Genomic DNA, 24,219 nt, shown 5'->3' with positions numbered 1-24,219 from the left:
GTTATCACTGAAACCACACACAAAATGAGCGACAGGGGCACTGTGGTTTTGTTAGAGATGCTTGCTCTCATTTGCACAGAAAGAAGTTCATGCAAGTCTTTTTATTATTATTACATGTCACCGCAACAGGGTATTGCAGTGGGGGAAAGAGACTGGACTCAACTCCCCACTTATGCAAGTCTTAATCCAAGTGGAATCTCTTCTCTGGATTTCTAGAGTGGCAGGTGAGGGGGCGGGAAGCCTCTTCTCCATAATGGCAGTGGCTCTCACACTTCAGCGTGTGCCCGATTCTCTTGGTGGGAAAGGGGGGAAGTGTTCAAAATGCACATTCCAGGGCCCTACCCTGAGAGCTTGATGCTGTAGGTTTTGCACAGGGCCTCCAATACCAAATTCTCTTTTTTAGAGACAGTCTTGCTCTGTCGCCCAGGGTGAAGTGCAGTGGTGTGATCATAGCTCACTACAGCCTCCAACTCCTGGGCTCAAGTGATCCTCAAGCCTCAGCCTCCCAAGTAGCTAGGACTACAGGAGTGCATCATTACACCTGTCTAATTTTTATTGTTATTATTGTATTTTTGTAGAGACAAGGTCTTGCTGTGTTGCCCAGGCTGGTCTTAAAGTCCTGGCCTCAAGCCCTGCCCGCCTCAGCCTCTCAAAGCGCTGGAATTACAGGTGAGAGCCACCACGCCCAGCCGGAGCCTGCATTCTTAAATGTCCCTGGATGACTACGACGCAGGTTGGTCCAAAGACCCCTCTCTGGGAAGCACTGAAGACAGTGTGGTTGATTTTCACATTGGGATCCTGACGAAGTAACCTGTACTAAAGTTAACACAGTAGATATGAGGCTTACACCGAGAAAGGGTCGCAAATAAAGGGAGGTGACATCAGAATCCTATTACGTACCGACATTCCCCCCATAAAGCCACAGATTTGTAATTCATTCATTCCTTTGCAGATTCCGGGACCTCACAACCGACCTTACGGCATTCGCCCAGTAGATGGCGCAAGCTCATTTTAAACCCCGTTTGTAGACGGTGCCTGAAAGCTCTAGACAGAGGGAGCAGCAGATGCAGAGAAAGGGCAAGACAGAGCCCATTATGAGTGAGGACAGCCACAAACAGAAATGGCCAACACTAAGCAGCTGTCCCGAAATGACGCAGAGGAAACTTAAACCCTCTTGGGTGTAGTGTGTAATCTGGTGTGTTGGCCCGACTGCCACATTGGCTTTCAAAATCCCTGCTGCCTCCCAAGCCTGGGTTCTGGCTGCGGCTCGGAGTTTGGGAGCTTAGATCTAGGACAGCGCCATAACCAGTAATGACCACAAGATGGCGCTGCTGCACTCAGGGACAAGATGCCTGAGAAAAATCTCAATCTCATAAAACCATCTAAAGGATCAAGAGTGTGGCTTAAAATAGGATCGTGGAGGGAGATGAGAGGCAGAAAGAGAACTGCTGATTAGACTTGCACCCTGTCTCTCAAGTTCATGTTTACGATATTAGTACTAATGCTGCTGCTGCTGCCACTGATGGCTGCTGTTTACTCAGGGGCTACGGAGTGCCAGGCACTGTGATAAGCACTTTCCGTGCATGGTTTCATTCAAAGTTCATCAAAGCCCTAGCAGGGGAGTCCTACGATGTCTCCACTTCTGAGAGGAAGCATTATTTGGGGAACTAGAGACTGAGACGTCTTGTGCTTTCTCAAAAGAAATGGGGACAGTAATCTAATTCTGAGCACACTGACAATAGACAGTGGGGCTTCCACAAATAAAAGGCTGAAACAGCCTGGACAACATAGTGAGAGCCCCCCTCTACAAAAATGTAAAAAGCCAGCTGGGCATGGTGGTGTGCACCTGCAGTCCCAACTACTGAGGAGGCTGAGGCGGGAGGTTTGTGCCAGGCACTGATCAAGGTGGTAAGGAAAGACAATTAAAGGGACTAGGGGAGGTCCTGAGGAGCCCACGATAAGCCATGCGGCCAGGGGATCAGTGCTGTGGAGAAAATGAAGCGCACAGGAGTCTATATGTGCCTGTAGGTGTGTTTGAGATGATGGCAGAAGTAAACTGGAGCTGGCATCCATGGCTCACAAGAGCCCTTTATTAAATTTTCAGGAATTTTGCGAGTCAGTTCTTGGATGGATCTATTATTGAATTATTAAGCTAACAAATTATATAAACTTACAAATTATATAAACTTAAAATGAAATTATACTTAAAGTAAAGGTAACAAATACTCGCAACTCATTACTTCCTAATTATTTTATATTTTACCATTTTCTGTGCCAAAGGTAAGCAAACTGTTTCTGGGAAGGGCCATTTAATGACTGTGTGAGCCATAAGGGTTCAGTCAAAACTATTTGACTCAGCCATTGTAGCACAAAAGCATTGATAATAGACTGAGCATCTCTAATCTGAAAATCTTAAATGCTCCCTAATCCAAATATCTGAAATGCTTCAAAATCCAAAACTTCTTGAGCACCAACATGACACTCAAAGGAAATGCTCATTGGGGCATTTTAGATTTTGGATTTCTGGGTTAGGGCTGCTCATCTCATACTGCAAATATTCCCAAATCCAAAAACATCTGAAACCTGAAACACTTCTGGTCTCAAACATTTCAGATAAGGGATATTCAACCTGTACTTAGATAAATGGTCATGACTGTGTTCCAATCAAATGTGATTCACAAAATCAGGTGCTGGGCTGCTGTTTGCCTCCGTGGTTTTATGTCTGTCGTATCTGTATGGCAGAAATGCTATGTACTTGTGTTAATCCTACTATATAAGTCTTCCCTAGTTCCTTGAAAGGTGTCATTTTGGTAGCTTGCAATTGGCCGTGGTGGGGGTATTTATACCACCAAATCAGCAGAGGCTACAAACAGGGTTGCCCCTCAGCCCCCAAGAGCTGGTTGTTAAACATTTGCCAGCACACCCCTGGCTAATGTGGTCTGTGAAGGCCTCTTCAGGGAGCTGACCTCTGAACAGAAACCTGAAACTGCACTTAGTCCTTCCAACCTGCAGAGGCCCATCCCACCCCCAATGGGCGACCTACAGGGCACAGTTCAGAAATACATCGGAACAAAACAGTCTGAAGTTTACAGAGATGGCCAGACCCAACAAAACGCACATTTGTTTAAAACACAGTATATTCCAGTGTCATCACCCCACCACGCACTAACCCAGGAGCAGCCTCGCCTCCCTGGAGCCAATAAGAAGGCACAGCAAAGAAGCCACTCATCATGGCCTGAGGCCTGACTGCATTTACTACAGGCTGCTGAGTCTTGCCTGCCACCAAATAGAACCTGCAAGGCAAGGCCTGAGGGGTCGCTTCCTAAGTCTGCTAAAGTTGGGGAGGACTGGAGGAGAGGGACTCAGGAAGGCATCCGTGGTACAGTCAACTTCCTCACCAACTCTTCAAACCCCAGTGTAACTTCAAACTACTTAGTTTGGAAAAGGCCATATTAGGTGTTTAAACAGATTTGTGTGTTAGTTGTAAGGTGATTTCATACACGGAATTTAAAGGTTTTCATTAACTCCTAGTAAAGTGGTACAGTCAAAAGAGTGGACGCAACTTGCAAATTTCAGTCGCGCTTTTGTAATAAGGGTCAGTCTGCTGGGAGAATTACACTATTCTTATAATATCCATTTCAGTCTTCACTCGCCTAATTACTCTCATTAGACCTCAGAATCTACCTCCTCTCCAATAAATCCACACTCCAAGCAGTCTACTGAAGCTGGCAGCCCACAGAGACCTGACTGCCCACAGTTCAGTGCAAAGACAGGCTTGAAAGCTTGCCCCAAAACAGTCCCTCCCCAAGAATTCTCCTGCCTTCTTTCTTCTCTAATCAACTTGGTGAGCTCTCTCCTTTCTTTTTATACATTTGAGGCTTATCTCTGAAATGTTTCCTAAACAAAGAGATTAGCGTCATCATCATGCCCATTTAAGGACATCTTTTAAGTCCTCTTCACAAATAGTGAAATTTTCATCCTACTTCTAAATTCTCTCTCCTGCCTCGGGAACACATTCCCTGGGTTCTTCCTCAAGGGACTGGGCTGGTAGCTTTACAATAAATTTTCTACTTTCCCTGAGGAGCTCGTTCATGTCCACATTCTCTTTCTGCAGGGCAGAATGTTCCACCAGGGAATGCCAAGTTGATTCTGTCTCCCTCAGAAAACTCCATTCCTCCTGACAACTGGTTCCCAATCCTGGTTGCACAGTCACAAGGAGTGGGGACTATGAAAAACTGTGCCAACCCTTGAATCTGACAAGGAAGATCAGTGATGTCATAACAGCATTGTTTGGATATCAGCACGCATATCCACCCATGGGGTTCTGAAACAGAAATGCATAAGGAGCTTTGACAAGGACCCACTGCCTGGCCCCATCTTCAGAGATTCCAATAGGTCTGGGGTGTGCACAGGCACTGGCGTCTTTAAAATCTCCCTATGTGAATTCAACATGCAACCAGGATTGAATGGAGAACTGCTGCTCAAAGTTTGATAATGAGGTGATAATGAGGAAGAACATGCCTCAGCAAGTCAGAAAAAGGGGCTTAGGGGAGGGCCAGTGGCTCCTCCTTCGGCCAGGCCAGCTTTCTTCTGACAAGGACTTGTTTTCACTTAACTGTCCAGATCCACAGATGGGCACAAGGTATGTACTGTCGCCGTAACAGTAACAGACCCAAACAGAGTCACAAGGAGTGGGGACTATGAAAAAGTGTGCCAACCCTTGAATCTGACAAGGAAGATCGGTGATGTCAGAACAGCATTGTTTGGATATCAGCACGCATATCCACCCATGGGGTTCTGAAACAGAAATGTTCTTCAATGTATTGTCAATACCAGTATTACCAACTCAGACCATTCTAGCTTTCCTATCATGGCACATTAAGTGACTTAAACTCCAAATAATTTCCAAGGAAGGTTGATCTGTTACCTAAAAGAAGACTAAAGTAGGAATTTCAATACACAATACATCATGCGACCATTCCTCTGGTTATCACAACAAAGTAAAATATTTAACTGCCTCTGTGGAAGCTGTGGTAGAATGGGACACACTACTGGCCAGGCGTGGTGGCTCACGCCTATAATCCCAGCACTTTGGGAGGCCCAGGCAGGCAGATCACTTGAGGTCAGGAGTTTGAGACCAGCCTGGTCAACATGGTGAAACCCTGTCTCTACCAAAAACACAAAAAAATTAGCCAGGCATGGTGATGCACGCCTGTAATTCCAGCTACTTGGGAGGCTGAGGCAGGAGAATCGCTGGAACCTGAAAGACAGAGATTGCAGCGAGCCGACATCACACCACTGCACTCCAACTGGGGCGACAGAGCGAGACTCCATCTCAAAAAAAAGAAAAAAGAATGGGACACACTACTCCTTAGGCAACAGTGTTGGGTTCATGTTTATAGATGATGGAATGAAGCAGTGGGGGACAACTTCTGGCTGGAGTGGCTTGGAGGCTGGAGCAGCTGAGCTTTAACAAGCATCAGAGGTCAGAATTACTTGGCTAGATCAAGAAGCCACACGGCATCATAATGCCGCTGGCACATCTCCCAGAACAGGGTAAGTGTGTGAGGTTTTCTAAAGCAATTGTAATGGTGGTAGAGGCTTGATCAAGACACAGAGATGTGCCCAGGTATAGCATTTCCTCAAAGAAATCTTACCACAGCAAAAACTTAAAGTGTTGTAGAGACCCAATTCCAGCCTTCTCATAACCCAAAACCCTTCCCTCAAAGAAATCCAGGAAAAGGAACCATAAAAATGTAATTTTAATGATACAGAAATAGTATATGTACATTTCTTTCCACAGCAGCACTTCATTCATCTCTAAAAAATTTAACAAAATTAAGGCTAAATCAGAGCGAGCTGATAGGAAGGGGTATTCTATGTGGTGGTCTTCTTAAAGAATGTTCTCATAAATATAGGATGTTCTGCAGACAAGAAATAAAAATAAAACATGCTGAACAAGATACCAAAAATGGGAAATGCAGTAGAAAATGAGCCCCTTTCTACCAATCTACTAAGAATCCCAACTCCCTTGGGAAGTTTCAGATGGGATGTGAGTTCTTTTAATGAATGTTTATGATCTGATGCTAAGACTTTCTAAAATTAAAATTCCACCGTACTAGGCCATTTTATAAACTAAAACCAAGGGCAGTTGAGTCTCCAATATAATCCCTCTAGAATTTTTTAAGTTAAAGTGGACAATATTTGAAAGTACTAATTTTATCTGAAGCTGTGGTGCTTGAAAGGACAATCCCTCCATTTGTGGCCCTTCTCCCTAACCCATGTTATAAAAATAAATGAAGACTTTAAAACACAGTGAAATAAAAATGCCATCATTGCCAAGGCAAAGGGCCAGGAAATCAAATGTGGTTCTTGAGTAACCTGGCTACAGAGACTGCTGGATGCTACAATCAGGGAGGAGGAAGACCTTCCTTTCCCACGTTTTCATTATCCTTGGCCACACTTGCTGGTTAATGTGTTACCACTGCATCCTGACTCAAGAGAAAACCTTCAGCTGCTCCAGGATTTAGAATAAGATGAACAGTCTTTCTCCCCTCCTCCCACCTCTTCTCCCCAGAAAGGTCTGAAGGGGAACGGAGAAGGGCAATGCGAACTCCCTGCAGGAAGCCTCAGTCTAAAACCCTAGTCTCTGTCAAGAGGGGCAATCCCCTGACACCCGCAGACTCCTGGTCTTCATAAGGCCCCACACACATCTGCTTTAAGGGGTTTACATTCCTTCTTCCTCTGCCTCCTCTTTTGCAGTGAGTTTTCATTTTAACATCGCTTTCTCCTCCCCGACTCCTCACCTGCTTTGGGGAATTCAAATGTTATCTTCATTAATGGAGAATTGCACGAACCCCTAGAGAAAGGAGTATTATTTTAAATTACAGGCCTTATAGCCTACCTACTTTAAAAAGACCTCTTACTTTATGACAAGGATTTGTTATCCCAGAGAAAAATCTTCCCATATAATTTTTAAATTTTCATTATAAAGTAGCAAATGGCAAGAAATAATGTAATTTTTTTCTTTAACTTTGCCTTAGAATTTTGTTTTCATTTTTTTGGCTCCTAGAATCTCAATTTCCTCTAAATAAATAAAAGGGGAAGAAAATATCCAGGTAAATAACATCAAATATCCTCTTAAGTCTTACTTATATTTAAAGACTACTAACACCTCTAGGAAACAAACAGCAGGTTGAGGTACACAGACTAAAATGCATTTCTTACACAAATTAGTATGTAAACACAGAGAAACAGTATGATAAACATCCAAGTACCCACATTTACGTAGAATAATACAGTAACGTTACATGACCACAAAATCACAAAAAGTGAAGGAAGCTTTGAGATCTTCCAGTTAGCAGATTTCACACCTGGCTGGTCACGAGATTCCCCTGGGGATTCCCTCACAGATTTCCTAGGCCTCTTCCTGAACAGTCGGATTCAGCAGGCATGACCTAGGACCCAGGAATTTGTATTTTTTTCCCATACAATTCAGTAGTCTAACCCTCTCATTATGCAGAGGAGGAAACTAAAGCTCAAGAGGTCAAGCTGTTGTCTAAGTGTACAGAGCAAGTGACAGAAACAGGGCTAGAATGCAGGTCTCTCGTCCCTACTCTGCCACTTTTTCTGTCACAGCACACCACCTCCCAAAGCTTCCCGTAGACCTGTCACCCTTACCCTTTAGCTAAGTAGCCTTTAATAGATATTCTCTCGTTAAAACTAAGTAGGGCAGGGACACATCTCATATTCCCTCTGATACAATCCTAGGCACCTAGTAAGTGTCCGATAAATACTTCTTGGTTGGCAGTTACTCAGCAAAGGTCTAATACTTTATCCTCCACTTACATCTTAGTCTACAATCATCCAAGCAGATGCAAAATTATCTGACCAGATAATTTTCAAGATCCAGCTATAGAGGGTAGTGAATCCTGAATCTATGAAGATGCCATGTTCAAACAAGCAGGAATTTGGGTGACAACACAGTTCTATAAGATTAATGGAATCTTAATCTTCCATACTATGTCTCCCCCTTGTTCTCAAAATCTGTGAAAAAAAATAATAAAGGAATCCTGGGGATAGGAAGAATCTGGCCATTTATCTACAGCATTTGGCAAACAGAAATTTTTAAAAATCCTAAATTATTCTAAGGAGAAAATCCTTAGCAACAGTAACAACATATTTAGTTGATTTTTGTTGCTGTTTATCCTAGTTTTCAACGTGTTTTCCTAGTCTTATAAAACATTCTTCTGTGGATGGAGTCAAACTCCTTTATAAAGCTGACAGTGAGGGATGGGACACATTTAGCCTCTCTATGTATGATAACACTGCTCTCCTTCCCCACTCTCTCCCTCTCCGCCACATACATATATACACACACACAGACACACACATATTTATTTGGAGGTGAGGAACATGACATATTTTCTGCTTGTAATCATGAATCATGAATCATGAACCGTGTTATAAATGAGATAATTCAATTACATTGTCATCTTGATTGTAGATAAGGAATAAAAGATAACCAAAACCTTTAAATAGCCAACAGGAAAATATTAAAGAAAACTTAAGGCTAAAAATTAAATAACCAGCAGGCACATCAGCCCCTGCGCCATGCAGCCTGGCCCCAACTATGTGCCTCTTGACAAACCAGGCTGTGCTGAAGCACAGAACAGTAGGGGGCTACCCAGAGGGAGCCAGGACAGACAGGTGCAGGGGAAACCTTCCTGCTGCCTCATGACATGCAGAAGCAGGGAAGGACGCAGCCTCCCCAGGAACCACCAGAGCTGGCCCTGGCATCCCTTAATGAGCACTCCCTCCCCAAGTAACATTAAAAAGACGTCAAGCTCCACCTGAAGAAGACGTTGCCAGAAATCATTTATGGATGAGGCCTTCCCATTTAACACAGTCTCCACACCTGACTTTTGAAACCAGGCGTCCATCCAAACAGGTCTTCTTCAAGTTCTCTACCATGACAGCCTGGGTAGCAGAGCTTCCTCAATTTGTATTTTGTTTTAATTTCTACAGGAAAGGAACTGTCTTCTCTCTCCTTTTTTTTTTTTTTTTCCAACTGTTAAATCCAGTCTTACCTAGATTGTCAGCCCTTAGTATCTGCAGGGGTTTGGTTCCAGGATCCCTGCAGATACCAACATCTGAAGATGCTCAATTCCCTGATACAAAATGGTACAGAATTTGCATATAACTGACACACATCCTCCTGTATATTTTAATTAAATCATCTCTAGATTACTTATAATACCTAATAAATGTAAATGCTACATAAAGAGTTCTTGTATTGTTCAGAGAATAATGACAAGAAAAAAGTCTGTACATGTTCAATACGGATGTAACCATCCTTTTTTTTAAAAAAATCATATTTTCCATTTGCAGTTGGTTGAATCCATGGATGAGAAACCTGCAGATACCGAGGGCTGGCTCCATTTAGATTCCTAATCATTCCTCCAGGTAGTCAATTTTTTAAAATCACATTGACAAGCTCATTCACCCATTTCTTCATTCAACACATATTAATTACAGGGTGATTGGACTTCTAGGTGGTCAGAGCTAGAAAAGGCCTTATGCATCTTTTACCCCACACCCTTCATTTTACCCAAGGGAGATGGAGGCAGGGCTAGCCCTAAACCCAGAGTCTCTCAGCCTCACCCCTGATCTAATCATCATCTCACCACCCCAACCAAGCACTTAGCAATATAAAACCTTGTGCAAAATATATGTACTTTTTCACTTCAAAAATGAAAATATTACAAGATGAGTTTTTGTACCTTACTGTAATTTATAAAGCTAGTAAATATTAGCAAAATGGAATGATAAAACCAAAGAGTAAAAGTGCCTTTAAAAAAGTAATTGCAGGGTTTGTAAAGATTCTTTCCACTTTTTGTCACATTAAATATTTTATAAAGTCATATGACATATACATATGATGACTTTTCTGCCTTTCTGCACAGTTAGAAAGTCATTCAGGAAAGACAATGATACCACAAAACAACACTCAGAGAATGCACATTCCACAGCACTGACATGTATCATCTATGGTCCTGGTCTACAACATCCGCTGTGGTCTAAACACACACTATGGCTGTTATTAAACAAAACATCCCATTTCTACTTACTTTCATCAGAAGGAGGATGAAGCTGCTGCTAACATTTCGATGACATATCTGATTCTATCAAGTGAAACTACACTGAATTTAATGGGAGTACTGGCTGACAGATCAAACTTAAGTTCTAGACAGTCTTGTCTAAAATAATAGAGGTTTAAATATCCATCTCTCCCAGGAAATTGTAATAATTCTATATGCCAAATTCATTTTCTTATGGACTGTATGTTTGTATAGGACTATTATCACTCCAATTCTTTCATCAATTTACTTTGCCCCATTCCATAAAATATTAATAGTTAAAAGCCTTAAAAAACCTGTTAGCTGACAGTAACTACTATGAATGAAGAGCTTCAACTGCTAAATACCCTAATCCTCCAGGAAAATCACTTCAAAAATGGACATTTGGGGACAGAATCACTCATTTATCTCAAAACCAGAACAAATAGAAAACAACACCATTAAGGGAATTTAAGTATTTTTCTGACCACTATTGCAGAAACACAGAAAAACTGAGCAGATTGTAGACATGCAAGATCAGCAGTATATAGAAAGGATTAACAAATCAAACTCAGTACATCTCTAATAACTGGATTGAGAGTAGACTCTTAATAAAACCAAATTATTTCTTCCTCAAGGCAACCGTTAGCTACAAAAGAAAAATGATTTCATATCCTTGGTCCATAAAGAAGACACATTTATTTACATTCCCAATGGACTAAAAGAGGCTTTAAACTTCCACAATTAAAATTGTATGCTTCCAAAAATATCATATGATCAATGCACTTAACTTAAAGCTTCAGGTATTAATAACTTCATTTAGACTTCTTAAAAAACCAACACAAACATACTTTCTAGAGTGCAAAATGCTTCTTATTAAATACTTCAGGGACACAAAAGCAATTTGTTTTTAAACAGAGGCATCCTTTTCTGAAGGATCATCACCACAAAGACATCCATTGCCGGCAATGGACATGAACAGAACTGCCAGCTCGAATAAGATGCAACGTTAGGACTCTGCCTTCAGTTTCTTTGCCTTTCCCGATGACCCCAGTTATTTGTACAAACTCATTGTTGGACTCTGGTACATGCACATATATGCATCACAAAGCAGTCTTCGTGCACAGCCTTGGATTCTCCTGGAGTCCAAGGAATGCAGGTCTTCCAGAGACATCTTCAAGTACTCTCCTACTTCTGGGCATGGGGTGACTTGAGGAATGTTGAAGCCGTTCTGACCACCTATGGCACAGAGGAAGAACTCTTTATAGGGCAGTCAAGTTCTAAACCCTTTTGCCAGTGATTTTATAATCCTATCATTTCCAAAAAGCTAATTTCAGGCTCTAAAAGCCTTTATTTTACTTCTGATTTCTGGAAGTGAAAGCGTCCTTTAACCCTTGACATATTCTGATTTCTTGGTTTCTGAAAGGATTCTGGGGCCAACAGTGAATAAACCTGGTAAAAGGACACGAATTCTGAGGTAAGCCCCTAACCTACTTTCCAGACTTCTCTCTGAATCATATTATCAATACATATGTAGACGACACTCTGTTCCTCACATTTCATTTCCTCCCAGACACAAGCCACCCAGCACACTTCACCATAAGACTGTCCAATTTGGAATAGATCTAGTCAAATGAACGCTATTATAGCTCCCTACACTTTAAACACATCCTTACGCAACTCTAACACAGTTTGTTTGACACATCACCAGGCCCTGATGAAGGTGCTCTGGGGTGTGATTTCAGAGATTCCAGGAAAGGCTCCTCTGGGTTACCTCAGTGGCTTTTCCAAACCTATGCTGTTGTGTTACGCTGTTCAGTGCAAATGTTAACTGGGTTGGGGGCACATCTACAGACGGGGCTGGGATGTATCCCTCAAGCATCAGAGAACTGAGAAAAGGTGGAGAACTCTTGATCTAGGGCCTGGGCCTCTGTTCAAGAGGCTGCCACAGGGAATGTCTTAGGCTACTGGAGGGCCGCACCAGAAGGCCGCGGGGGCTGGACCTGAGAGAGCAGCTAAAGGAAAAATAGGGTATAAGAATGGAGGAACATGAGAGTCACACCTCACAACCTTGCCCAGGCCTGGTCTTAACCTGCAAACTCCTTATAGGTAGAGGCAGGGCTGCTTTAACAAACATTTCTTACCTAAAACCCACTATCCTGCCTGGCATTCATTAAGCATTAGTTAAATAATGATGAAGCATCCTAGAAAGTGGCCTGGCAACTGCAGCCTATTCCCCACTTCAGGGAGAAACATACTACATGCAGAAGAGGCTTTACTTTTCTGAAAAGGATGTTTACTTCTGCTCTCAGCTTTTGGCAATTGGAAGATAACATGGTTTAGTACAAAAAAACATATGCACTGAGATCAGAAAGACTGAGTTAAACACAAACTACAATACCTCAAGCCCCTTAAACCTCAGCTTTAATAACAGAAAAACAGGAATAATCCCCATCTTGCCAGGATTTAGGTAGAATTACTTAATGACTTAATAAACAGCTACCGTGGCTCCCACAAAAATGAGAGGGGCCTGAAAGAAGACAACGAAGCTGGAAATAAGATCCCTCAGGGCTGAAATAAGAATTTTAGGATTCTTTTTTTTTAAAAAAGAGCATATGCATGTCAAAATATCACAATATGAGGCTGGGTGCACTGGCTCCTCTTGTAATCCCAGCACATCGAGAGGAAAAGGAGGGTGAATCACTTGAGGCCAGGAATTTGAGACCAGCTTGGGCAACATGGCAGAAGCCCATCTCTACTAAAAATACAAAAATTAGCCAGGCATGGTGGCATATGCGTGTAGTCCCAGCTACTCAGGAGGCTGATGTGGGAGGATTGCTTGAACCTGAGAGGTGGAGGTTGCAGTGAGCCAAGATCACGCCGCTGCACTCCAGCCTGGGTGACAGAGTGAGACTCCATCTCAAAAAAGGAAAAAAAAAAAAACATGGCATATTATTCCTTAGTTCAGCTAGCAAGGTTGTTAATGCAATCCAAGATATAAGACTGTTGTCACCAGAATAATCCTGAAAGGATTTTCTCGGAAAATATCACTCAGAACAGGCAATCCCACTATGAACTGTCCCACTACAAATCAGAACCCTGTGCCACATGCAGAAGAAAGGCGTTTTCAGTACCATCCCGATCGGCCATGCTGTCAAAGAAGAGCCAGGCGGAATCGTCCTTCCCATACTTCACAAAAGCAACATAGTGGCTTGTTTCTATGCAGAGAACAGCAAATAACTCCATATTCTGGCAAGGGATGCAGCCGTGTCTCCAGTCCCAGTCAGGTAAGTCTTTGGGAAGTGACACTGGGTTATATTTATGATTCAGCCTCTTCGGATGAAGGTGGACCTAAAATGGACCATGAAAAGAATGTCATTAGGCCGAGGCTGGTGGATCATGAGGTCAGGAGTTCAAGACCAGCCTGACCAAGATGGTGAAACCCTGTCTCTGTTAAAAATACAAAAATTAGCTGGGTGTGGTGGCAGGCGCCTGCAGTCCCAGCTACTAGGGAGGCTGAGGCAGGAGAATCATTTAAATCCCGGAGGCAGAGGTTGCAGTGAGCCGAGATCGTGCCACTGCACTCCAGCCTGGGCATTAGTCTCTCTCAGTCTCTCAGTCTCAAAAAAAAAAAAGAAAAAAAAGTCATTAATGAGAGAAACTCAATGTGTCAAGTGAATGGGCTTCCTTACTCTTATCAAATACATCCCTTATAGCAATCAAGTACTTCACCAACAGCTCTCAAGTAAACAGAAAAGGCAAAAGCAATACCATTTTATTGTGAATTTTTAACCGTTAATTATGATTTTAAAAAACTTTCCAAAACGAGCATTGTGTTTTCAACTATAAATAAGTTACTGTTCAACAAAAGTTCATCCATTAAGTGAAGGGAAACTCACTTGAGTGTTGCAGGTTTTACAAAACTGCTTGATTTTTCCAGCTGAGATGTCCGGATCGTCGTAGCATTCTCTACACTCATACATTGCAAGCCCTCCACATATCCGGCACTGTCTGGGAGCTGAAATGTGGGAAGGGGAAGGGAAGTTAAGAGGACTTTTTAAAAAATGCATTCTTTCATGAAGAAGATGTAAAGAAAAGTTAGGCTTTAAAAAGGACAATGTTCATGGCTTCAAAAAAGTCTCTTTCTCTTCCATCTGCTTAAGCTCTTAGTTAGTATTTGAAATATCTTTAAAAACATTTTTTTGGACCAAATAGTTTTTCTAAATAGTGTCTCCTAGAGTATTTTTCCCTTCATTATAAAATACCCATTGATGAAAATTCAAAGATGCAAGGAAGTATAATGGAGAAAACTAAAAGCATCTACAATTTTAGTTGGCAGGAGATAACCACTGTCAATATGATTATGAATTTTCTCTAATAATTTCATACTGAATATTTACATAGGTATATATGTATGTATGTGTGTGTGTGTATATATATATATATGGCTCCTTTTGTAGAATATATCAACGTACTTACCTTTCCACTTAATATTACACCATGACCATTTCATACACATTGGTCTTCAAAACCATGAATTTTAATGGCAGTAGTTTAATTGTTAGATACACACTCATTTAACCATTCTCCTCTGGTTAACATTCAAGTTGTTTCTAATTTCTTAATCATATAATAATAAGTATATTTGCATATCAAATATTTATTTTCATTTGTGTTTTCTCAGAATAAATTCCTGGAAATAAAATGACTGGTTTCATATTTCCAGGCTCTTCAGATACTGAATTGCCTTGGGAAATACTGTGTCCAGTTAGAGTCTAACCCACAACTGATGAGAATTATCTGACAATTTCCACAAAACCAACAAAACAAACTAAAAAAAATCTCATACTTACTGTCTTCAAGTAAATCTGTTATATTTAATTCCAGAGAAGGAAAAATTTTTTTAAATAGTTTAAAGTCTTTTCCAAATCGAGGCATCTGAATAATCAGACATGATGGTGCCTATAAAAAAGACAGATATTTTTAGAATCAAAGTGTTAAAAAAAAAACTTTTCCCTATGAAACCAAAATAGTCATGGCTGTCAAACAAAACAGTGAGTTCTGCCTTAATATTGGTGTCCTATGAAACAGGATCCACACGTGACCATGGGCTGTGGACAGAGGACACCAACAAGCCACAAGTCTTCAAGTAGCTCATGATCGCAGGGGCACACCAGCACCTAGAGGTCACGGAGTTCAATAATCTTGAGTCTCAAATAAAATCATGGCATTTTATTTGGGTTTATATTTATTAAAGGTTTTGGACAGATTGTTTTTGCAAATATAATACAGAAAATGTCATCACAGAAGGACACTACTCATTATATTTCAACAAATATATAACTGTGGCTGTTAAGGTTTTACCAAAAATGACTTCAGAAATGAATACAATCAAAATAAACCACAAGCATATACTATTAAAATTATTGAGATTCTTGGACAATAAAAGAAAAATAATTTCTATCACTGGTTCATTAGCAAATATAAATGAATTTATTGACATTTTGTCTCTTAATGAAGGGGGGAAGTAAACATTATATTTTGATATATTTGGATAATATGCTTGGGTAAAATGGCATTTTAAAAAACGTAAGTCTCCTTTTGCTTTAAACTACCTAAAAGTTTTCAAGTTACGCAAATTAGCTTGGTGTTTTCTTTGGCAGCAGAAATCCAAAAAATTCAATCTTAATTCTAAGACATTTTCTGTAAAGGCAAAGTTGAAACACTGCATACTTTTTAAAATTTGTGTTTCTTAACAGTTTGTGTTTCAAACTGTTCTCAGCTAGTTAAAATCAATAGATACTGAAACTACCAATAGTCTTAAGACTCCCACAGACTTTCATATAAAATACCACAGGTGAGTATCACTAACCTCTGCAAATTTCAGGTTACTGTTGATAAAAGACCATTCTAACAACTGCTGAATTGTGGGAACGCCAACTTTCTCATTTTTTTCCATAAAAATTTGATAGAAGTAACAATCTTGTACCTTTTGACCTGCTGATCTAAAAACACGCAGAGAAAAAAATACATACAACCTATTTATCAAATGCTTAAATCAAAATGTGAAGTTGTCCCAGCAGTATTTGAGAACAGAAAAACCATAAAATTGATGGTGTAGCTTTGGATAGTCAGAACAACAGAGAGAAATAAATGATTTGGATAAAATAATTAAATGTGCTTAGGCACAAGACCTTATAAATGATTTATTTTGCTTAGTTTTTAGACTGGAAAGTTCTCCTAGTGATTAGGAAAAAAATAATGGAATAATAATCTCAATCAAGAAGCACTGTGTGAACAGAACTAACCAAAAGGTAAATCACTTAGTGCAACTTCACTGCCCAAATCTAGAAAGCAGCAAACTGTATTTAATGCCTGAAAATAAATTATTATATGCTGGATGTGACAGACCCTTAGCAGACCTTCTAGATCGAACTTTTCATTTCTAAAATGAAGGCACTGAGATCTAGGGAAGGAGAATGACTTCTCAGCAAGTCAAAAGCAGAGCTGGGTAAAGAATCTAGGGGCCCTAACCACTGCTTACCATTCTTTCTGCTAAAGCATGCTGTCTGATAGTCACTTATTTATTCAACAAATACCAAGTAAGCACCTACCATATGCCAATCACAGTGTTACTCTTATATTTTGAGCATCTTTCCTCCTAAATATTTTACTATAGCATGCCATTAGTCTTTAACTCTACCAGAAGGACTAATAATCCTTAAGTTTACTATTTACCTTTTCAGCAGAATTTCTGGATATAAAGTTAGACTATTTACATCTAAACTTATATCTAGATTTTAAGATTTTTAGGGGAAAATATTAACATAGTTATCACTTAAAAAAAAAACTCAGCTATTCAGAGATCAGCCTGCAAAAATTCTCAGCTTCCCAAAGCAACTTATATCCCCAAATAAACAAAACTTAATTGATAACAAAACAGGAGATTCTGGAGACCCACAACAAATACAAACAGATGATAATCAAAAAACCTGAAGGCTATGATATACCAATGTTTTAATCAGTTGTTGATGACTATGACAAAAGACCAGAATTTTTCTGTGAAAGCCAAAAAGCATAGAAAATTAACAGTTCACAGGAAAAAAAAAATGAGAGAGGAAAATAAGAAACCAGGAAGTAGTAGAGGTAAGTAGTTGTAATCATAATAATGGCAGCAGGGGAGGAGGGCTGGTGGTTGAAAGGACCACTGCATTGCAAACACTGAGGGAAAGGAGGCAGAAATGAGGATGGAGAAGACAATTTACTAATTTCTTGACTTTCCCTTGTTTCTTGCATCCCACTCCTTTATTCTAAACTCAGTTTTGTTTTACTGAAGTACATCCTATAGTAAGTCTCTGAATGGTAATTTAGTCCTGGTTCTTCCTGCTCAGAAATTCTGAATATTTTTATTCTTAGAATTTCAGTCTATCAAAAATTCTAAAAATTATTCAGCTATTATCTGTTGAAACATTGCCTTTTCCCTATTCTCTCTAGTATCTCCTTCTGGAACTCCAGTTAGAATCCATATTCCATGTCTATTATTCTCTCTTTCTTGTTTTCTAACTCTTTATCCCTTTGTGCAATATTCTGGGTACTTTCCTCAGCTCTGTCTTCCAAATGAGCAATTCTCTCTTCAGCTGTGCACACTGCATCAATGAGGTAACATCATGATATGGTTTCTATTTCTGGAGATTCTGTCTTTGGTTATTTGATTCTGTTTATCAAATCTGTTTTACCTTTCATTGTCATCTAGTTCTTTTGTCTCTTCAATCATTTAAGAACATCTTATAGTCTCTTTTAGACTATTTAATTATTTTAGATTTTTTTAAGGTACTTATCCTCCTATTTGTTGCATCTGCTGACTCTGTCTGTCAAAATGAAATGCTAGTGGAGGGGAAGAATTACTCTTGAAAAAGAGCCAACTTAGAATATTTATAATCTTTAAAAAGTGATTCTCAATATGAAGAGGTTGTTTGCAGGGGTGAAGGGGACAGTGTACCCTTCAGGGGGTGTAAGAACTTCCCAGGGCCCTTTCAAGTCCCACAAGGCATTCAGACTCTGAGATATATTCAGAGATGCCCTGATCCCTCCCTACCCACTCTGAGGATCACTCAGTATTCAACCTATGTTATTACTGGGCGTGTATTACATTCCATAAGTGTGTAGGCTAGAAAAGGGGTAAAAACGATGAAAACAACTGTTTTAAGCATCTGAAATTTATCTCTTTAAAATGAAAAACCAAATTGACTTTTTTCTCCCAAAGTGCCTTCTAGGTTTCCTACATCATGTATTAAACATATCTTTCCTTTCCCATTTCTGTTTGAAAGTTGACTTATAAGATACTGAAATTCTACACAGTTAATTCTATTTCTGAGCTTTCTATTTGGCCCCATTGATCCATATTTCTAATCTTATGCTAGTATCACACACTATTTTAAAGTCTATTGCTTTGCCTTCGTAGCTTATAATAGAAATCTATTTTAAAAGCATTCTTCAAGATTTTTGCCCACTTCATTTTGTAGAGAACTCTAAATCCACTTTCCTGAAGTATGTTAAGATCTTGCTTGTGTGCAAATTATTATGTAATCGTCTTTAAATTATTTAATTGTCCTACCCAGAACGTAATCTTTCTCACTAATTAATCAAAACCCTTTTAGCTCTGTATAAGTCTTTTAAAAAAAATCTATCTCAATAAAATTGATTTCTTGGTATTTTATACTTTCATGAAGTATTAAATTACTTTTTCATATTTGCTTGAAGGTATACAGAAATGCTATTGATTTTTCCATGGATATTTTACATAGACAAATTATGAATTATGTTGCTAATTGTAGTAATTTTTAGGCCATTCTCTAGGATTTTTAGGTGTACATATGGCTATTATCATCTTTGAACAGATAATATGAACTCTTGATGGTTATGTATCAGTCTCATTTCATTCATAAGAACTTCCCAAACAATATCAAACCACAGCCATGGCACCATCCACCCTCCCTCTATTCTCCTCACCCATCAGTTCAACAGTGGCATCAAACAATATCACTTTAAGACACAGAGATGAGGAAGAGTACTCGTCTATGCTTAGCTTTTAGGGAAGTGCATAGGATATTACTAAGATTCTCAACAGAGAAACCCAAGCTAAAATGTAAAAAGGTCCACTGTTTAGACTGAGAACATTCAAACTACCTGGAACGTTCAGTCATTTAGAACATTTCATTAAGAACTTTACTACATTAAACAAGGCTTTCATTCAACATGGTGGGTGGGGAGGGGAGACAAAGTTATACAACTAAAAACAGGAAAGCTAATTTAAGACTAAATTTTTTGAGTGATGAGTAGACAGAAAACAGTCTTCTTGAAGTGTCTGATTAAGTTAGAATGAGTTTTTTTTCTTAAAAGGTTCATTAATTGAAATTATGAAAATATATATACAGTTTCAAAAGAAAATGATTTGCAATAATACTTATCGCTAGGGTTAAAAATTATAGTATAAATTTACATTGGATTTGATCTTCAAGTAAACTATGGTACTGTGGCAAGGACAACAAATAAAATTAACTTGCATGATATTCCCCTAGCCTATTAAGAGCCCTAAACAAATACAATATTAAGAAATCATTCTGGAAATCATGTCTGTTGAATAATGGCAGTAGAAATGAGAATTGTCTATTTTTCCAATGCTTCTAGAACAATTTAAAGGTTACCTTATTTTTAGCAAAGGTTCTACCCTTAAAATATGATGAAACAGAATATTCAAGAATTCCTCAGGATCTAGGAGAAAATTTAAAAATCAAATAAGTCACAGGCAAAATTTTTAAATCATTTTATTTTTTATTTCTAACAGTCAAATTTTAATACTGAATTCAGTTTCATTCATCCAATATTATTTCAATTAAAAGCACAGTTTTCAAGTTTTCCTGACAAAGGAAAAACATAAAAGACATTTAAAAGTTATAATCAAGTATTATGTTTCAATTTTGTTCTAAGTTTATTACATTTGAAAGGGTGTAACACATCACACATAATGAAATAGCTGTTATTTCCTTTGGAGGGGTTAAGGTAAATGGAGTACAATCTGAAGTATGCTCTGTTTTTTCCTGCAAGCCTCTGAACATTACAGCTGTTTACAGTATGCTGCTGACAAATTCAAAGTCAGGTGGTGAATCTTTGAGTAAGCCCATTAGCTAGGAAGAGATTATAACACTGTTCCCTGACTATAAACTTAATCCTAGTCAGCAGCTTTCTAACTCCCTTTTACAACAGGGAAAACTCAGTGGGAAAATGTAGAAAACCCAATGCAACTCTGCACCACAAGAGAGAAACAACTGAGAATATCATTGCTGGGTGGAAAGGAAAGGACTTTTTATTTAAGCATTTAATATACTAGAACCAGCCAGCTTCTTAAAGGAGTTCATTATTCCACATCATCAATCACTTTTAGAAGAGAGGAAGAATTTACAAAAAGAGGAGCTAACCATATATCACATAAAAAGAAATTTCTAATTTAAAAGAAAACCCCCCAACTACACAGACACACATTTCAGCTAATACTTTGACATGTGAATATGCTCTTCAGTTATTTTTAACGCATATAAGTTAAGATGGTCACCTTTTTCTTCAGAGGTAAATCCTGATGCAGCCTCCACCTTTTCAAGTATTTTCCTCAGTTTCATAATTTTTGTGGCACACACATATCCATATCTAAGTTAGTAAAAAACTATTAATTGATATTGGCATGTATTAAATTATATAACACATCTTAATCACACATTTCTTTTTTTCTTTTTTTTTTTTTTTTTTTGAGATAGAGTCTCACTCTATCACTCAGGCTGGAGTGTGCAGTGGCCCGATCTCGGCTCACTGCAACCTCCGCCTTCCAGGCTCAAGAGATTCTCATGCCTCAGCCACCAAAGTAGCTGGAATTACAGGCGTGCACCACCACATCCAGCTAATTTTTGTATTTTTAGTAGAAACAGGGTTTCACCATGTTGGCCAGGCTGCTCTTGAACTCCTGGCCTCAAGTGATCCGCCCACCTCGGCCTCCCAAAGTGCTGGGATTACAGGTGTGTGCCACCGCACCTGGCCAACACATTTCTTATACAACTCCAGTATGTCATAAATCAATAGGTTAGACAATTATTTTTGAAGAAAACAATTATAAGCTTCTTCTTGAAGTTTGCAAAATTAAAGATCTAGAACCAGAATTATCCAAGACACTATTATATCCTCTACAAGTAACTGTCATACACTAAGATAAAAAAATTTTTAGGTTTGCTGTGACTGATTTTTTAAATAATATTTGCTTGGGAAATTAAAGCATTTACTTTATAAAGCAGAATATACAATTTTGAGAGAGAATATCCTTTTAATACTGAAGTGTGAAACAGCCACCAAGGGAAATGGGAAAGGGAATTTATAAGAAACTGAAAATCTAAAATCTGCAATCAAACCAATTGGCATAATGATGACATTTTCTCTCTTCTTTGTCTGAATGCAAGACACATTCAATCAGTTTAATATCACTTTAAATTTCTAATTCTAAAAATGGCTTCAGAGGAGAACTTTGCGGCTACCATAAGTTTACTGGACAAGTCAGAACTAGCTAATTTTATATCCACTTTTTATACTATTCATTCACTCATTAGTTTCCTGCAACCAATACAGACTGAGAATCTACCACTTACATAGTAATGTAACCTGTCAGCCACTGGGAATACAAAATGCGTAAGGTTAAAAAGACAGGGTCTCTGAAGAAAAGCAGAGATTTCAGCACCAAATAAAACCAGTCAGCTATATACAGATATGAATGCTACAGACACGGGGAATCCTGATCACAACAGGGCATCTGACCAGTTTCTTACCGTGGACAGGGTAAGAAAGTGTGATTAACTATGATTCTTAACTGTTTGAACAACAGGATCCAAAGAATGTTTATTCTTCCTCTCTTCTAGGAAGGAGGTGTTAACATGCCTTAGAGTTTCGGGTTTGACCTGTCTTGTTCCAGTATCAATTACTTGGGGGAAAAAAATCGTATGTTTAAAAATTTGCATAAGACAAAATAGTTGATGTGAAAATCAAGATTCACAATTATCTTAAAGAGTAAGATCATTAGAGAAATCATTACAGAATTTAAGGAAAGCAAAAGATATAAGTGAGGAAATTTATTCTCTTATAATTTACTTTCCTAGTCATGTGATATAGCGGATAATTTGGAATCCTCATTGTATTTGAGTATTCTGCTTTTTTGGTTCAAATTTGATATCAAACTATTTTTTACTTTAATTGATAAATAAGAACAGTATATAAAAGGATTCAAATTTATCTTAATATGGACTTTAAATAAATCACTTTCCTCTATACTCCTGAATGAACAAATTTGTTTTATGATCTATGGTCCTAATTCTTCATAGTTTAAATTTTATAATGTGACATTATCACATATCACTACTACCACTTATTCAAAGTCTTTACTAGATATCTCCTGTCACTTGTGCTTGTACCATTACAAATTGCTTCCTGTGGCCATAAAAAGACATATTTATAATTCCTAAAGTAGGAAATGGAAAAAGAATCACCTTTTTAAGGCAGGTGGAAAGAGGCCAAATATATTCCTTTAACCAAAAAATATGGTACTAAAATACATCTCATCTGTTGCTTAGTCCAAAGTATTAAACACTAGCTATTCTATAAAGAATTTCCCTTTCTCCTTTTCTTTCAGATTTAAGAAGCTAGACTACACCAATTTAACTAATAAGCATGATTACTTGTAGCAGAAGTGTTGGAATAAACTATTTCAAAAGATAAGAATCCTAAGTATTATGTATTAGCTTTCCTAAACGTACTGCAATTGCTAAATTATAGTTTACTCTAGCAAAATAGGTTAAATCATTTCATGGAATATGCTATGTTCTACACCTTGGCCACATTTAAGAAATTAAATAAGCAAAAAAGTACAAGGACCAAAGGTTTAAAAACGTAATATTTTACCATAAGAACTAATTTTCACCCATCTCTTATTACATGAAGACAAGGTATAAATTAATTACTATACCAGAAAACAGCAAATAGAACACCATATAAAGGCAAAATAGCAATTTGTCTTCTACTTACATTCTCAGAGGATTAACAATTTCTGTCCTCAGTAGCTCTTGGGTTTCACTATAATATTCTACATCGTTCTTTTCTTTGGGTCTAAGTAACACAGTGTCCAGAACAGAACTAAAAGCAAATAAGCTGCAAAAGAAAAAGGATAATTTTCTTCATGCTGTAAACATATTTTTCAAGAAATAGATTTTTAAAAGAATTAGAAGAGGAAAATAAGTAAAGTCTGGAGAACAAATAACATAACAACTTGTGTTTTTCATTAACACAGGTACCAAGACCTCTGTGAAGATACCCATGGTTCAATCATCAGGACCTGCAGATCCTTCCATGTTAAGGACAACACCAATAATACTGAGAAAGCAAACGGCAGATTGGCAGTGTTAAAGGATAACAACGTGCCAACAGAATATTAAGAAAGAAAACTTCTTTGCAAAAGTTGATAGAGAGACTACAAATATCAGTCAAATTACAAACAGACAACAGAAGACAGCATTTGGAAACGACTTCCCGAGGCAAGCACTACTCAGTGCCCCACTTCCCTCTCCCCATGCCCCTTTGCAAAGATCTATTACATTAATAAATTTCTTTAAATGCTAAAATCACTTATGAGTGACTAACAGGCCAGGTGCGGTGGCTCATGCCTGCAATCCCAGCATTTTGGGAGGCCGAGACGGGTGAATCACCTGAGGTCAGGAGTTTGAGACCAGCCTGACCAATATGGTGAAACCCCGTCTCTACTAAAAATACAAAAATTAGCCAGGCATGATGGAGTGCACCTGAAGTCCCAGCTACTTGGGAGGCTGAGATAGGAGAATCGCTTGAACCCGGGAGGTGGAGGTTCCAGTGAGCCGAGATCACATCACTGCATTCCAGCCTGGGCGACACAGCGAGACTCCTTCTCAAAAAAATAAACGAGTGACAGCAGTAACTTGCTGTTATCAAAGAAAAAGAAAATTTAGCTAATATAGATTTTTATCAGGAAATCTAAAGAATATTA

The 24,219-nt window shown here is 38.7% G+C and overlaps 1 protein-coding gene across 14 annotated transcripts in view; it reads right to left on the bottom strand.

Moving 5' to 3' along the window:
- Positions 1–5,743: 5,743 nt before the first annotated feature.
- The window catches only part of CYLD (CYLD lysine 63 deubiquitinase), a 60,227-nt gene continuing 41,751 nt past the window's right edge, over positions 5,744–24,219 (bottom strand). For 11 of the 14 annotated variants that reach the window (XM_003819816.4, XM_063597988.1, XM_034940149.3 and 8 more), the window contains exons 11-18: positions 23,229–23,351; positions 20,728–20,819; positions 19,823–19,889; positions 15,991–16,123; positions 14,972–15,080; positions 14,018–14,136; positions 13,253–13,469; positions 5,744–11,357 (exon numbers count right to left, since the gene is read on the bottom strand). In XM_003819816.4, coding sequence (XP_003819864.1) covers positions 11,173–11,357; positions 13,253–13,469; positions 14,018–14,136; positions 14,972–15,080; positions 15,991–16,123; positions 19,823–19,889; positions 20,728–20,819; positions 23,229–23,351 — 1,045 coding nt within the window. In that variant the 3' untranslated portion in view covers positions 5,744–11,172. The remainder of the gene's footprint in view (positions 11,358–13,252; positions 13,470–14,017; positions 14,137–14,971; positions 15,081–15,990; positions 16,124–19,822; positions 19,890–20,727; positions 20,820–23,228; positions 23,352–24,219) is intronic. The other 3 variants (XR_008621485.2, XR_008621484.2, XR_008621483.2) reach the window with 3 other exon arrangements.

The sequence above is a fragment of the Pan paniscus genome, chromosome 18 (assembly GCF_029289425.2).
Source record: "Pan paniscus chromosome 18, NHGRI_mPanPan1-v2.0_pri, whole genome shotgun sequence".
Lineage (NCBI taxonomy): Eukaryota > Metazoa > Chordata > Mammalia > Primates > Hominidae > Pan > Pan paniscus.
The sequence above is the reverse complement of the archived record's forward strand: the minus strand, read 5'-3'. Positions and strand labels throughout refer to the sequence as shown.